This window comes from Protomyctophum parallelum (genome assembly GCF_964188405.1).
Source record: "Protomyctophum parallelum genome assembly, chromosome: 16".
NCBI lineage: Eukaryota > Metazoa > Chordata > Actinopteri > Myctophiformes > Myctophidae > Protomyctophum > Protomyctophum parallelum.
In genome coordinates, this window is record NC_139711.1 from 26,908,494 (window position 1) to 26,926,249 (window position 17,756).

At 44.3% G+C, this 17,756-nt stretch overlaps 1 protein-coding gene across 2 annotated transcripts in view; it reads left to right on the forward strand.

The window, feature by feature from the left end:
* The window catches only part of arhgef37 (Rho guanine nucleotide exchange factor (GEF) 37), a 46,909-nt gene extending 29,425 nt beyond the window's left edge, over positions 1–17,484 (forward strand). For both annotated transcript variants that reach the window (XM_083786054.1, XM_083786055.1), the window contains 6 exons: positions 558–727; positions 1,314–1,461; positions 2,561–2,689; positions 7,535–7,730; positions 10,998–11,170; positions 14,579–17,484. In XM_083786054.1, the coding sequence (XP_083642180.1) occupies positions 558–727; positions 1,314–1,461; positions 2,561–2,689; positions 7,535–7,730; positions 10,998–11,170; positions 14,579–14,812 (1,050 nt within the window). In that variant the 3' untranslated portion in view covers positions 14,813–17,484. The remainder of the gene's footprint in view (positions 1–557; positions 728–1,313; positions 1,462–2,560; positions 2,690–7,534; positions 7,731–10,997; positions 11,171–14,578) is intronic.
* The last annotated feature ends 272 nt before the right edge of the window (positions 17,485–17,756 follow it).

Consider the following 17,756-nt stretch of genomic DNA (forward strand, 5'->3'; position numbering starts at 1 on the left):
TTTTCGTCTAAATGTCTAAATATTAGTTTTCATTTTCAAACTGTATGTATGTTCTGCTTATTCAGTCACCATATTGCTAGACATAATGATCGGAATAATCTCAAAGAATCTATGAGAAGAATCATTGTCAAATGGCCAAAGAAGGCCAATTCATTGGCAAAGTCAAGTTCAAGTCTTTTATTGATCATTGATTCTCTCTTTCCACTCCTCCCCATCTCCCTTTGTTCTTGATCAATAATGTCTCTATGGGTCTGTACCTCTGAGAGTGTACTCTCAGAGGTACATTCTCAATATAAATTGGGGTCTCGGAGATAGAAATGCCATTAAATGGGGGTCCGTAGACTGATACATATCAGACTAGGGGGTCCTTGAAATTAAACGGGTTGAGAATCACTGCTAGAGCTGTAAAAACCTTCTCTTATGGGGGGGGGGGGGGTCCCTGGAATATCTTTTCAAGTGTGCGTCCGCGGGCTAATTGGTGTCAATTTGGGGGTCCTTGACATGAAAGAGTTTATGGAACCAGAAGCACTGATCTACTGCTCGTTCTGTCCATGCAGGAGAAGAGGATGCGAACACTGATTCATAAGCCACTGTGTGCACTCCTCCTCCTCCTGGCGGGCCCTAGAAACCTGATCAGGAAAAGGCTGGACAAGGTATTGGACTATGAGCTGTTGGAGGCCAGATCTTCTCTGACCTATGAGGAGCAGGCTGTGGCCAACACATACAGGTAATACTGACTGACAGGTGGACACTACACTACAAATACAAACGATATCATGTCATCACTCACAAACATAGCCTTTCCAATGGTGAATGAATCCATTAAAGGGAAAAATATGTTAATGACGTTTAGAACATTCAGAACACTTTCCTGGGGGTCTTTGTGTGTAATATATGGTTTTAGATATTTTAGATTTGAGCAGTGTGCCCAGTGTCTCTGACGTCATGGACACTGGGCTCAGTCACTTCCTGGACTACATGTTGTCTCAGTAAGACAGTCCTCCCCCTATCCACAAGGAGGAGCAGTGCACCAAAGCATTATGGGAATTGTAGTCCAGGAAGTGAGTGAGCCCAGTGTATGACATCAGAGACACTGGGCTCACTGCTAAAATATCTAAAACCACACATAAAGACCCCTATGAAAGTGTTCTAAATATTCTAAATGTCATTAACATATTTTTTTTGCTAAAAGGGTGAAGTGTCCCTTCTAAATCCCACGTTTTCTGAAACCCCTATGTTGCTGTAGGTCGTTTGTTTTTTGCGGATGAGATGTGAAAGTTCTGGTTTTCCTCTCCTCTCCTTGCTCTACACAGGACGATCAACACGTTGCTTCTCAACGAGCTGCCTCAGTTCAACGGCCTGGCCCTCCAGATGATGTGGAGCACGCTGGGTACGTTCAGCTGCCTGCACAGAGACCTGGCCACAGACATGGAGGCACTGTTTCAGAGCTTTGCACAGCAGGTACAAACACATGTGGAATGGTGTTACAGTAGGGGCCACGGTGGCACAGTCTGTAGTACAGTCGGGGGCACAGTGGCACAGTCTGTAGTGTGAAATGGTATTACAGTAGGGGGCATGGTGGCACAGTCACAGCTAGAAGGTCCTGGGTTCCATTCCCGCTGGTGGTGTGTTCTCTCCTCCGCGTCATCAGTGCCCATATCCGAGGCGGGTTTGGCAAAAGGGCCTTTCTGTGTTTGCATGTCCCCCCCCCGTGTCACAACAAACATGCAGTATTATATTGGTCTCTAAACTACCTCCCCCTGGCCAGCCAGGGCGCCTGATGGAGGGGAAAGGAACTGGTCGGAATAACGTATTCCGTCCACGTGCTACAACCGGCCGGGGAAACTCTCCCCTGTCAGGTGAAAAGAAGCAGCTCCTCCCCAGGTTGGCAGAGGAAGTGTAGCGCCCAGGATTACATTAGAAAATTGACACCGGGTGAAAAAATGGGTTGCAAAATCATGTACAAATGGATTTGTACACTCTCAGGGCTGTATTTTGCGTGTCTTAAGTACCAGGTCTTATTCCCTAACTTGAGTAAACTAAAGACCTGGAGGCGTGGTCAATGCTCTTTGGCCACTCAGAATAGCCAAATGGCATTGATCACGCCTCCAGGTCTTTAGTTTACTCAAGTTAGGGAATAAGACCTGGTACTTAAGACACGCAAAATACAGCCCACAGAGTTAAATTAACATTGATTTTGCAATATAAATTTGGGCCCCAGAGAAATGCCATTACATGGGGGTCTGTAGACTAATATAATGCATGTCAAACTGGGGGTCCTTGACACGGAAAGGTTTGGGAACTACTGGGTTAAACAATGCGCTGAAAATGAAGTGTGTGATGCATGTTTTTATACTTTTTTCAATCAATCTGTACTTCCCCTCCGTCTTTGGATCTCTCCTACCCCTCCCTCATTATCTCTCAACCCTGATGTGTCTCTCTCTCTCTCTCTCTCTCTCTGTCTCTCTCTCTGTCTCTCTCTCTCTCTGTCTCTCTGTCTCTATGTCTCTGTCTCTCTCTCTCTCTCTCTCTCTCTCTCTCTCTCTCTCTCTCCATGCAGCTGCCACACAGCTCTCTGGAAAGTGGTGCATTCTGGGAGTGGGCGGAGGAGACGGTGCTGGAGGGAGCGAGGCGGCTGGATACAGTGTGCCGGACTGTCCAGGAAACACTCAATGGCCCCATTGTGCAGGTTGGTGCACCCACGCATGCACACACACACACACACACACGTACACACACACACACACACAACTTAGGTGCTATTTACACGAGGATGGTGTTCATAGAAAACGGCAAAATAAAGTATCGTTTGCTGCTGTCATTTAGACGAGAACGGTGTTCTCAGGAGCTGAAAACGCAACAAAGTGAAACCACCTTCCAGAGTGGAAATCAACCAATTTATCTGTGGATGTTTGGAACCATTCTGTTGCTTGTCTGGGTGGGGGGGGTCCCCAGTTCAAATACGATTACTTTGGGGTCACAGCCTGAAAAGGTTGAGAACCACTGTAGACTAACTGAATATTCCTAAAATTGCTAGCCTATACCACCTTGATATAAAATAAAAATGTTGTAACTTGCGTAACCTTATGTAACTATTCATTGACTCACTCGTATACCAAAATCCATTTGGAAAGAATGTTTGCTCAGTAGTTGCTGATGTCTGCTCAGGAGGTTTGAGTGTTTGCTCAGACCGGGAAAAAATTAGAGGGAACTTTGATAGTGGCCCTCTGGAGTGAGTGTGGAACTAGTAATAATAATAGTGCTTTACAGAACAATAGAGAATAAAAGAAAAGCAAGGCAACGACATTAAAAAAAACAAGCAGTAATGCAATACAGTGAGGACATGAATAACAAAAAATAAAAAATATAAATAAAAGATCAATTAAAAGCAATGTTGTAGAAGTGGGTCTTGAGCTGAGCTTTAAAAATGTCTACAGAGGCTGCCTGACGAAGGTACAGTGGGAGCTTGTTCCATGCCGACGGCCCGTAGAAGCAAAAAGCTGCTTCCCCGTATTTTTTTGTTGCCATTTTTTTAGGCAAAGCGAGCAGGCCAGCAGTGACCTGTCCATGGTCAAAGTTGCCCACCCGTGGTCTAGGCATCGTGTTCTAGTCGAGGCATTGCATTCTTTACCTTGGTGCTTGTCATTGAGTCCCTGAGCTCATTTCCACCAGTACCTACTTACAGTACACCAGGTCAGGACATGCCGCATAAAACTGGGAGTAAAGAACCCCAAATTAAGTCAAAATAGTGTATATATATATACTGTAGCGTACAAAAGCCTGAATTGTGTTATGTGGTCCCGAACTCCACCTGTCTGGTTCTGCAAGTAGATCAAAAACAAACACAGAGAGTTATTTGCATTTCATTTTTCACCACATTTGACGTGTATAGCCGCTTGTGTTGTGTGTTCAGTGACGCTCATATGACGGGTTACTGTAGGTCGATGATTAAACAGAGATAACCAGCAGGGCTCTTGGGTCATTGACCATTTTTCATCCGATCCTGCCGCCACAAACTCAGACTTTGATATTGTAATAAGTTTCTGTATATTTAGAGGATGACGCTAAACTAAAATAAGCATCAAAATATTATATTTCATAATAACATAATAGTTGACGGTCCACCTTTTGCAATCTCTGAGTGAAATTTCGGCAGTGTATTTAACCTGCTTCTAGTACCTAGCCTTTAAGGTGATGGCCTTCAGGTAATGTGCAAGTTATTTATTTAAAGCAAGAACACGTCACGACGTAGCTTGTATTTCTTGCTTAGCTGCATGTCGTTCGTCTCAAGTGGGCCACACTCCTTCAGCTCGCTTACTGTGTGATTGCTTGTGTTTAGCCGAGTCATAACAACCGCCGTCAGCTGATTTCACAGGCTGAATAATGTGTCAAGTCACCATGAGCATGACTCATTAGCCACATCTTTCCATCCAGTGACAAGCGTGTGTAAATTGAGGCGTGAGAGGATTGTGGTTCTGTTGTTACAGTAACTGCAGGAAGGTTTGAGATATGGCTGGATAGTTGTCATAAACGTGAAAGAATCCCGTTTCTATAGTATGTAGCTGGATAATAAAGTGTTATTAAGCTAAGGCAGGACATAATCCGCCACAGCAAACCCATCAACATCAAATCAGACCACCAGTGTATCCTCAATCAGAGATGGATTCAATTTCCGGGACAAATTGAAAGAATTGACCCCATATCATCCCAAACTTATGGGAGGAGCCAATTTAATTGAGAAATCTAATCATTCCTCATTTCAAACGATACGCGATGCCTCTCATCCAGTGAGTGAGAGTGTGAGAGCGGGAGAAGTGGGTGTTTTCCACTTGGTCAAAATTAGTCCTTGACTCCTAGCCCAGTGGTTCCCAAATATTTTAGCCCGTGAGGGCCGTGCCCGTGACCCAAAACGGAAATTAGATATTCGACCCGAATTTACTTATTAAATATTTGTTAAAATGGTATGGAATGGAAAGATTAGCTTTTTGGGGGAATGTTTTTTCTAATGTTTTGAAATAATAATATTAAAAACCAAATCTACGAAACAAAAAAACTAAGGGGAGTTAGGGGACCAATAACAATGTGTCCGTGACCCACAAATGAGACGGTGTCCAAAAGCCAGAGGTGGGGACTTGGACTCGAGACTCGAGACTCGACTTGGACTCGAGTCCCGATTTTGATGACTTTAGACTTGCTTGATCAAATCAAAAATAGACTTGGACTTGCTTGGGACTTGAATGCCAAAGACTTGAGACTTGACTTGACTTGAACGCCAAGGACTTGAGACTTGACTTGACTTGAGCCCTCTTGACTTGAACATTTTCAAGTCACTTAATACCTTACAGCATCTGATTATCTTTTTCATGACATGTAAAATAGTTTGGTATTTGTATATAAAGGGATGCCGCGGATCGGATATCGGGTCGATATCAGCCAAAAAACGTGATCGGGATCGGATCGGACTACAGCGAAAATGACCGATCCATTCCAAGCACTGCAAGCACTCCCACTCCAGTCCATTCTAGTACTCCACTCCAGGACTTTATTCCTCCAGCAGTGTGCGCTACAGAGGCATTGGCAGCCCCAGTCACACTTCACAGTGGCAGTCTTGCACAGTGCAGGCTGCTAGGCTAGCCACTAGCCATTACTGCGCGCTGCTACTCAGTGTGGAGAAAGCCGCATTGACAGCCGCTCCCGCATGGGAGTATTATATATTATAAAACAAAAAAGACCCAACAGCCGAGTGCAAAAATGGATTCGCCACCGTGGCAACAACAGCAGCAAAGTTTCAGCCTTAGCTCCATGCAAGCTAATCTTTAGCATTGATTAGCGTCAACATCTTAGACGAGAGACGGAACAGCGCAACAAGCTGACAGCTGAGCATGACGACATGCTCATGTTCTTAAAATGATATATCCCCACAGTCCCCAACAGTTGGTTGACAAATATGACCGCTGTTTGTCAATACTTATGTGACAGACCATGCTATGATGCTAATAACTGCTTAAGTGCTAACCAATGCTTAAATAAACAGTCACTATTTCCATTGTCACGGACAGACAGTGTGCTGTGTAGCTGTAGGACAGTATGCACGGTTTGGGGATCAGGGGTCCCCACTCCCAGCCAAATGATAGGTTCCATTTGTACACTCTAAATTGACATTGATTTTACAATATAAACAAATACAAAATAATAATTTGGGGTCACAGAGATACAAATTGCTGGGTCCTTAAAATTTTGTGCATAATGTGCATAATAATAAATAGTATGGATAAAAAAAGGCATAGAATACAATAAAATAAATTTGTCACTAGAACACTTCCACATTTGAAGTATAGGCTCAAGTTGTTAAAAATAAATGGGTCAGTTATTCTCAACCTACTCATGTGGAACTTGTTTGTTGACTATTATTCTGGGGAGGTGTTGTTCTCTGTTTTGAGTAATAATATTATCACTTGATCAATCCTGATTCAACATTCCAGACTATAAAATCTGTAATAAAAGGTAAAGATAAAAAAAAGTCTGACAGATTTGGGAAAGCATAGAGCGACTTAAATATGTGCTGGATCGGATTGGATCGATATCGGATCGGTATCAGTTATCGGATCGGTTTTGATGATTTTAGATCGGTATCGGATCGGGAGTGGAAAAAGTGGATTGAGGCATTATGTAACATTCCTCTTCTACCCTGGATTTGAACACCTTTTCAGTGCAAGTAATGACATTTTACCATTGTAATAATAATAGCCTGCTTGCTCAGGGGAAACATTTAATTTGTGTCAGATCCTGTGTCTCGGTGAGACATGACCTTTGACTTGATCTAAATGGCTCAATAGATGCTCATGATTTATGTAAATCTTTACATACCATTAATTAGTATTATGTCTTGGTGGGACTTGTTTGGGACTCAAAACAAAAGGTAAGGACTTGGTTGGGACTTGAAACAAAATGCTTAGGACTTGTTTGGGACTCGAAACAAAAGGTAAGGACTTGGTTGGGACTTGAAACAAAATGCTTAGGACTTGGTTGGGACTCGAAACTAAAAGTTCAGGACTTGGACTTGCTTGGGACTTGAATGCCAAAGACTTGAGACTTGACTTGACTTGAGAGCAAAGACTTGAGACTCGACTTGGACTTGCAACATAGGGACTTCCTCCCACCTCTGCCAAAAGCCTTCTGACTTCATTAACCCATTTAGGACTGAGGCCAGATTCTACAAAATGTCTTCTAAATCCTGACAGTTTTCTGAGAAACCTGTTCCTAGGTTTTTATATCGGTTCAAAACGTTTGCTGTGAAAGAATATATATTCAAGGAATTGCACACATTATCACGACTTTTCAAAAATGAGTGCCACACTACGAGCTTGTGGATTTGTTACTAGTTCAACAGCTAGAGTTTACTATAATGGTTTAAAGTGGTTAAAAGCTCAAAGGTGACACAGATGTATAAATAATGGTTTAAAGTGGTTAAAAGCTATAAGGTGACACCGATGCGTTCCAGTCCTTAATGGGTTAATTTCTCTGCTTCCTACAGCCCCTGAGCCCGTCGTCCCAGCGACGACTGAAGCAGCTGACCCAGAAGCACGGCTCCGGAAAGATCTTCCAGGTGATCAGTGCCGTGGTGGGCAGCCGCGACCTGGACCTCAGCCTGGCCCGCGGCGAACTGGTGGCCATCGTCAGCGAGGCTGACAGCCAAGGGAACAGAAAGAGGTGGCTGGTTGACGCCGGGGGTAAGAGAGACCATTAGTATAACCTTTTGGTTGACCAACAGAATTACTAGTACAAATGGGTTTGTAGAACGACCAGTGGTGGCTGGTATCTCCCTTTAGTAGAGTCGCTGCTGGAAAGGAGCCAGCTTAGGTGGTTCGGGCATCTGGTTAGGATGCCTCTCGGGCGTCTCCCTAGGGAGGTCCTCGAGGCACGTCCCACTGGGAGGAGACCCCGGGGCAGGTGGGGCGCAGGTGGAGCGATCACATCGATTCACTGGCCTTGGAATGTCTCGGGATCCCCCAGGAGGAAGTTACTAATGTTGCCCTGGAGAGGGAACTCTGGAGCTCTCTGGTGGAGCTGTTGCCCCCGCAACCCGACTACGGATAAGCGGTTGAAGATGGATGGATGGGGTTTGTAGAGCAAACTTTTAATTATTTTATTGCCATCTACGCTTATAAACGTAGCTAGGCTAATGGGACCTCCGTGTCTGTGCCCGTCCGTCTGTCAGTTACCAGCTTAATCTCCGGCACCGTTAACCTGGTCAATGCCAAACTTTGCACACACACTCCCTAGATGGCATCGATGAACCTCTGCCCCAAATTTTCCAGAACGGCCTGTTATAGAGCCACCAGGAGGCCGACTTTTGTAAAAAAATATATATTACTTCTCCAGATTTTGTCCAAAAATCCCACAAATTGTTACACAGTATCTCTATAGTCATGTGCTCAAGACAGATCTGTCCGATATTTCATCTTAACTCACATCTTGACTAACATTGGCTTTCAAAGTTTGCAGGATTGGCCCGTTTTGAACAAAAAGTCTCAAATCATGAACGCAGCGTGCAATTTACGTGAAATCTTTCACGGACTTTCCTACTAGGCGGAGGAATATATCCCACCCTTTTCACATTGACCTATTATAGCACCACCAGGAGGCCACAACCGGACCTGATGGAGCCCTGTGCCCCAAGGGGCACTTTTTCTAGTTTACTTGTGTCATCCTTTCAGCTGTCTATAATTCTTTATGAAATTGATGGCTAGAGCATTGGTTCCCAAATGGTATTCTGAGGCACAATGGCACATTGTGTGCCGTGATGAGACAAGTCCAGCTGTGCCTTGGGATTTTGACAACCACACATTATTATATTCCAATATAGACTATATGTAAAAATAAACTACTGGTCCGTTAACAGTGCCCGAGATTAAGCTGGTAACTGACGGACGGACACACGCACACACACGGACGGAGTGCAAAACAGGCCTTCGGCCTGGTGTAGACAAAAATCACACCAGTGTGAACCAAGTGGTGCAACTCCCGTCTATTGGTTCTCTGTATCGTTCCAATTTGTATCATTCCAATTTCTTCTCTGTATCGTTCCAATTTCTTCTCTGTATCGTTTGCGTCTAGCAGGTGGCAGCCATGTCACATCCTTCTCTCGTTCCAATTTCACGCATGCGCACACCACTCGTGCTCACACAGGTACACACATCACAAACAGGTACACAGGTACACGGACATTGCATGCTGGATGTAGAAGTGGTTGCACCACTTAAAAAACAATACAATGACCTACTTGTTGTGTTCACATGGGTTATTTACACCGTGCAGGAACCAAAACCCCCAAAGTTGACTATACACCTACCGGAAGTACAAAACGGGACATAGTTTTTAGTGTGTCCCCTTCATGAAATGGATTGTCCCGAGTTCCAAAAGAATCTCAGTTATTTTCTACAATTTTTTACATCATACTTGCACAGATTGTCGTGTACTTTAGGCTCTTTTTGAGGATTTGTTCCTGCACTAACACCAGAACCTACATATTCCCATCCTTCAACACCAATGTTGTTGCTGGATTAGCATTTTTAGATGACGGTGCAAGCAGTCACTGTTAGACTGTTAGTGCTAAAGCTACAGTATGACATGAGGACTTGACACCCACCTCCTGTCACTGGAGATGGTGAAAACAGCTAATGACAGGAGGCTACTGATTCCAGTGTTGATTTTGTCGACTAAAACTATGACGAAAAATGATCGTCGACTACCGTTCTTCACTGACGGAAACTAAATGGAAATTAAATGAAAACTAAGCTATTATGACTAAATATATTGACAATTTCATCAACAAATTAACTAGACTAAAATGTTAGAAAGGGACTAGTGGACAAGAGATCCAGTATAAGTCATTTTACACTTGGTTGCATGCTGAAAATAGCAGATCTATTTTGTAAGTAAGTAAGTGTACTTACAAGTTACAAAAGTGTAAAATCAGGCATCAAAGCTGGCCAAAATACATTTTAGTCAACTATATTTAGTCGACTAAAACTAGCTAGACTAACACTAAAACATTCCAGATGACTAAAATGTGACTAAAACTAAATGAAAACTATTCAAGAGACTATGACTAAAACTAAAATCAACAGTTCCTGTCAAAAACAACACTGACTGATTCTACTTCTCCAAAGAGTTGGTTAGTGGAGCCACCTGTTGGTGGACTGCTGTCATGGCCATGACATTGCATAGTACTACTATTTGATGCACAGATACTGTGCTTTTATGTATCTAAAATACCTTTTTCATGTCAAGGACCCCCAGAATCATCTTTATTTGGCTGCGGACCCCCATCTGAAAATATGTTGTTCCAAGGGAACCCTCCCAGAAGTAAAGATTATGAGTTAAAAACGTTCGCTCTGAAAGAATATATATTAAAAGATTTACGCCACATTTTCGCGATTCTTCAAAAAATAGCAGATCTAGCACGGCACTCGGTGCCACGCTATGAGCTTTTAGATCTGCTATTTTTCAATAGCTAAAGAATAACCTAATGCTTAACCCATTCTGACCGGGCACCCATTTTGGTGTCGGCATCATGTTATGCTTTAGCTATTGAAAAATAGCAGATCTACAAGCTCATAGCGCGCCACCGAGTGGCGCGCTACGAGCTTGTAGGTCTGCTATTTTTGAAAAATCGAAGAACGACTGACATTTTTTAGAATCTGATCTCAGGTCAGAATGGGTCAATCAGACCAATGTGTGTCCAGTGGAAACCTCGTATGAATCTGATCTCAGGTCAGAATGGGTTAAAACACCTAAAGGGGTTCCCACCCTGAATGGGTCAAAAGAAAATCGGTTTGGTTCTTTGTCCACTTCCTCCCGGGTGCTAGCCGTGTTCATTCCTACTAACAACAAAGCTAGGTGTTTTGGAGCGGCGGTGCTCACAGATTCCGCCTGGAGAGATGAGCAGTTCTCCTGACGGGCTCTTGTTTCCTATCGTGTGTCTCTCTGTCCAGGCCCGAGGGGGTATGTTGCCGCCTCCAAGCTGGTGCGCTATCACCAGGCAACAGAGGATCCCCCCCCATCGCCATCGCCTCACCTACACCTGCCAATGGGCGGGCCCACCATGAGGAGACATTCTACCCCAGAGAGCCAGTCCATGACGACCTTGACCCTGCCCTGCTTCCAGGTAATCCACATTTTGGGCTACGTCATTCTTCTGCTTGGACAGCGAATTGAATTGAATTGACTGGAATTTAATTTAAAGGTATATTCAGTGATTTCACTTAATTAAAATATCACTTTTTTGTGTGATAATCCTCCCATATATAGAGTACACTGACCATATAAGGAGTTCCTCCCTGTCCCCAGTTAACCCTTTGGGGTCAAAAAACCTTACGTTTCGTTTTTGGCTAGAGGGCCCAGCCTTCATCCAATCAGGATAGAGAGGGGCATTCCTCCAGTCATGATCGAGCGGGGGCGGGGCCTTGGTGCACGTGCTGTTGCCCTGTTGCATGTCCCCCCCCCCACTGTAGAGCGGAATTTTTTCGTGAAAATACCTTCACTGCGGGAGTTTTTCACTAACCTTTGAAGAATCACCCGGTCGTGATCTGCCTTAAAATAGTGCCATCGCTTGTCATAGTGTCAAAATATTCCACGGTCCCGTTCATCAACAAGAACGGAGAACAGAGCGACCAATGATTCTCCATAGGCATTGCATTGTGACTACATTACCCAGAAGCTCTGAGAAGCCAGCATCAGTTTTTTTCCCCCCCTGGTCACATGATCCAAATGTGTTACGTATCACAGTGTCCGCTGAAAAGCTTGTATGTCTTAAAAGTTATCAAAAACGGCGAATAAAACAAATAAACAACTCGGGTAACTCGTTGTTGGGAGGGATTAACTTGTGTAAGGGAGTGAACTATTTTTGCTGGTACGATAATTGAGATTAACATGGTTTAATCTGTGGTACATTGAGGGGTGCATGGTTTAATCTGTGTACATTGAGGGGTACATAGTTTAATGTTTGACCTGTGGTACATTGAGGGGTGCATGGTTTAATGTTTGACCTGTGGTACATTGAGGGGTGCATGGTTTAATGTTTGACCTGTGGTACATTGAGGGGTGTATGGTTTAATGTTTGTACAGGTACAGGTTGTACAGGTTGCAGGGACTATTATTCATTGACATGACAGTGTTGCCTGTCAAACGTGTGTGTGTGTGTGTGTGTGTGTGTGTGTGTGTGTGTGTGTGTGTGTGTGTGTGTGTGTGTGTGTGTGTGTGTGTGTGTGTGTGTGTGTGTGTGTGTTAATGGGATGTGTAATAATGATGTCTTTAACCTTGCCGAGTGGATTGTCGTGGCCAACGGTCGAGCCTTGTCATTATTTATTCCACACTCGGCTCTTCATGCTTCGAGCGTCAATTACATTAGAAACACACGTGTGTGAGAGAGCGCGTGGGTGTGTAGCGAGATGGCACGTACATTTGGGTCGCAGCTATTGCTTATTTTTGTAGCGATTATTTTGTTAATTACTTTTTCCGTTTAATCGAATAATCTACAAGCATTTATTTTGTCAATATTATTGCGACTGTATGTCGCATTTACTATTTCTGCATTTCCCGTTCGTTCGTTGCGTCACCCATGCCTCCATATATGGTCACGCCTTGTGACATCACGCCTGCATATATGTAGTACCCAAAATATTGCAGGTACGGAACGGAGCATGTGCGTGCGCGCTAGAACGCCTCCCCCTAGATTCAAGAAAAGACGCACCTATCCTCGCTTCACAAGACTTCCCAAGACACACCAAGTAGCCTGCAGTGGTGAAGGTTTACTAGCAGTGTGTGTGTGTGTGTGTGTGTCTGTCAGTGGCCTTGGAGGCTGTCACCTCCATCAACCATGGCCCTGGCTCTCCTCAAATACACAGCTGGCTCCCGTTAAGTCACTAATCATGAGCACACATGGCATCCAATCAGTCACTTGCATACACAGCGGCGACGACTACGGGAGTGCCTGGGAGCTGAACAAAATAGGAACACAAATTAGCACCCCTGAGCTTCCCTCCCCCATGATGACTGTGGTTTTGTCACGTAGTCGCATATGCAGTACACAGAACGCCCACACATCTCTCCAGCCAACCATAGTCCACACTGCTCCACTGCAGTGGTGGGAAATAGTACTCACATTTTTGTATCAATACAAAAATACGTACTCTGTTACAAGTACATGTCTGGAGTTAAAAATGTACTTGTACAAAAAGTATTGACATCAAAATGTACTTAAAGTAACAAAAGTAAAAGTACTCATTATGCATAATGTCTCATTTCAAGTTTTGAAATGTATAAAAAGATCATTTGAAAATAGCTCACAGTGAGTAGATTCGCTGCCCTGCCAGCCTCATCCTATATAGCTGTTGGTTAATGTACGTTTTGTAATAATTATAATCAAAATCAACAAAGTAACTTAAGTCTTCAAATAAATGTTGTGGAGATGTAGGCTAGTGGAGTAGAAGTAAATGTAATGGAAATTGGAAATAAAGTAAAGTACAAATAACAAAATATTGTACTCAAGTACAGTACGTAAAGTAAATGTACTTTTTACCACTACTCCTCACTGATGCCCGGATGCACCAATCATTTATCGGCCAATAGCCGTGCTCGCTGCATTTTTTTGTCAGCAAAAGGCTAATGAAGTGCTAATTGGTAATAATTGTGAGGGCAGAGCTAATGTCATTGCTACTTCTGAGGCCACTCTTAGGAGGCGAGTAGACTGTTGATAGCCCCCATGGACTACTCCGTCATATTTAAGCAATATTACACTCAAGGGTGTGCGTTCCCTCATTAATGGCATGCCTGCTTTGCTGCAAGAATGAGCCGTTAAGCAAGTTCTGTAAGCAGCGCAGAAGTGCCATTAATGACAGTAACGCACACCCTCGACTGTAATATTGCGATTTTACAACAATTACCCTTAAAACTAAGGGTAAAAAAATCTTATTTTTTGTAATGACAGATGGAGCCACTATAGTATAGTGACTATACGACCACGAATGTCCCAAGAAACTAGCTAGCCTAGCCACCAAGTCTGCTTCGCTCTGGGAGAAGAACATAGCTGAATTCTTTGTTTTAATTAGGTGTTCCATGATGCTGTTTTGAAGCACGGCTAGAAGGCTGTTTCAACCAAACAGATTGCTTCCTCGAAACGACCTGCATTCATGTGCGCTATTATGTCTAAATTGTCCGAGTAACCTTTGCAAAGTGTGTCAGTTTGGTCTGCATATGTCTGTGTATGATGGGCCTGCCGATGTAGTGCCGTTTACTTCCGCGTATGCTGAACTCAAAGCACAGCCCCTGTAGTGGCAGAGAAATCAGTATAACATTTTAGATATCTTGGTGTGTTGACCTGCTCTTGTATATTACATATTGATTACATTTTTAACTTGACATCACTCACCCCATCCTACCAATTCCATCCACCCTTGCCCCTTATCACCCATCATGTCACCCTCACCCCCTCCCCACCGTACCTGTCACCACCCCTTAAACCCGGTGCTCCTTCACCCCTCCCCCCACCTCCCTCACTCCCTCCATCCGTCCCCAGGTGGTGGCGGGCTACGACTTCTCTGCACGGGGGAATCACGAGGTGTCGCTGAGGGCGGGCGACCCCGTCCGGGTCCTGGAGCGCCACGACAAGCGGGGCAACCCAGAGTGGAACCTGGTGGAGACGCGGGGCGGCCAGCGGGGCTATGTCCCCGCCAACTACCTGACCGTCATGTCCGTCCTCACAACTCCCACCCTGGCCTCGCCCACCCGCGCCTTCGCACCCTACCGCTAAGGATGCCCACAGGTGGCCCAAGGACGAGGCGGCTTGATTGTAACTTATTGGTTTCAACACGGAGAGACGGAGGCTAAGATATCTGTAAAGCTATGTACACTTTGTACAGAGTGGGAAATTGTATATCCCGTATTTATGAAGCAGCATAGATCAACAAAAAAAAGACCAATGGGTTTGGTAGGGTTTTCCAGGCTGAAAGCACCTCAGTGCCAACGAGGAAGAAGGAGAGGCTCAATGTCAGACAATAAAATATTGTTCATGGGATAATATTATTAGGGTTTTAACACTAACCAGACACAAAGAAGATGGGCTGAAAGTATGCAGCAAGAAGATGCTGTTAAATTGACCCCCTATCAATGCATTTTGACTTTCTCCACCAGTAGCCTACAGGATGACTGTTGATGCAAACATGATGCAATATCGTGCTTGTGGTGGTTGAAAACCACCCTTACTAAGAGCTAAGAGCTAAGACTGAAGTGTAAGGTTTTAACCCGAAGGAGATTTGAACCCCAAATAGCTCGATTGACCACTTACGGCGACGTAACGGAAGAGACAATGGAAGAGACGAGAAGAGACAGTGGAAGAGAAATTATTCGCAGGAGGGAAGGAACCGTTTGTGGGCGTGCATGCAGGCATGTATGTGCGCTGAGCCAAGTATTATTCAGCAGCTGATGTGTGTGTGTGTGTGTGTGTGTGTGTGTGTAGTGTGTCTCTGAAGTGGTGCTTCTGTCGGTAATACATTTTGCACCAACCTTTCTTCAGCACTGTTGAGAAGTGTGTGTGTTTACAGCGATCTTTCTAACCGGGCCAAGCGAGATGTCCCGAGGAGGAGGCGACTGACGGGTGCTCACTGGCGTCGTCCTCTCACCGTAGCTTGATGTAAATGGACACGCAGTGGTCGGAAAAGTACCTCTTTGTTTTACTTAGTAAAAGTATAAATACTGCAATGATCTATATTGCAGTATGTATACTGTACTCCGTTACAAGTAGAAGTCCTGTATTAAAAATTTACTCAAGTAAAAGTACTTATTACTTATCTGCATCAATAAGTAAAAGTACTCATATTGCAGAATGGCCCACTTCAGAAGTTCAAAATGGGTACAAAATCTACAAGCTCACAATGTGTCGTTATGTGAAAATCACGTCTAAATCGCCCACCCACGACGAGCTCAAAGCTTAACAGGTCTGTGTTGTGTGACAGAGTATGAACTAGAAAAAGTGCCCCTCGAAGCATTTTTTCAGGATAGGAGCATTCTGTGTACCGATTTGTGTGAAATTTTGATTAAATCTGAAGGAGTAATATAAAAAAAATGTTATACATAAGTCGGCCTCCTGGTGGCGGTATAAAGAGCAGATGTGAAAAATACAGGACAAAGGTTTGTCCTTGGCCTCTAGGGAGTGTGCATTAGATTAAATTCACAAAAGTAGCTACGCTTTGCGCCACCAGAGCGAGCCACATCACTTCCTTGTTTTGCTCAGCATGTAGGCTATGTGACGGGAGAATAGTGCTTGATGTCTTTACGGGGCTGCCTGGAGCCACACATTCACAGTTATATGAGCCGGGCGGTGGGCGGTGCTTAGACGCCCCGCACGGCATGAGTTTGTAAAGCAATCAAGCGCTCCCCTTCCCCAGTACAGCTACAGAGCTGCAGAATCAGCTGGGAATTATATAAAGTGATTGAAGGTGTGGGTTATCGGTGAAATTTACAACGGTCACGTGACGGTAACCAGCCAATCAGAATCAAGTATTGGGACTAACCGTTTTAGAAACAAAGTTTTACACAGATCGGTGCACTTATAGGTAAAATAACGAATAGGCCAGTTATAGCGCCACCATGATGCTGTTGTGATAAGTTTCAAGTGGCATTTGTTGTTTATCGGCCTAGTGGGAATGTGCGTGCAAAATTTCACGGAAAGCACACGATGTGTTCATGAGTTGCGGCATTTTGTTCAAAACAGAGCACTCATGTGAACTTTGAAAGCCAATCTTAGCCAATCAGGATGGAGTATGAAAAATCTGAAAGACTCCTTTCGTTGACTGGCTATAGAGAGACTGTGTACCAATTTGCATGATGTTTGGAAAAAAATCTGTAGGTGTAATGTCAAAAATGGTGTTTTGCAAATATGGCGCTAGAACAGGCCCATATGAAACATTTGGGGCAGAGGTTCAGCTCTGGCATCCAGGGAGTGTGTGTGTGCAGAGTTTGCCTGCGATCAAGCCAACGGTGCCAGAGATTGGCTGTCCACAGACGGACACACGGACAGACACACACACGGACGGACGGAGTGAAAAAATACTCTCCCCATGCCTTTGGCTGGTGGAGACAATTAGGCTTCAGAAGGACTGATGGTGGCGGAGGTGAAAGAGGAGGCTGGAGAGAAAACTGGGGGGGGGGGGGACACAAAAATAGCGAGCATGAAATGTCAGGCGGAGAGATAACACAGAGAGAGAGAGAAAATAGAGATAACACAGAGAGAGAGAGAAAATAGGATGGCGGGAGGCAAACTAAATGAAGACGGGAGAGGAAAGGGGAGAGAGAGAAAGGCAAGAAATTGCAGACTGTCAATCTTGCTGTTGCAGAGGCGGAAAGCTGGTGCCTCTCTTCCCTACTACTGTCCGCTCTGTTTATCTTGTCTTGACTCTGCTTTTAACTACCCTATTCTGCGCATGTTGTAAGAAAACATTCTACGGAAATAGCACATTTCCATACCCGTATTTGAGCCTGTGTATCAGGTGTTTTCAGGTGAAGAGATTGGGTGTAGAAGGGGTAAAAATGGCGTGGGCCAATTAAGGTATAACAAGTATAATAGGATTTAAGTTAAACAGAAACAGAATTGATCTCTCCTGAACTCCCTTGATACTGATATGGACAGAGAACCCATTGCGAGCCAACATATAGCAATACGTCTCCTGATATCCTCAGAGACCTACAAACGTTGACTC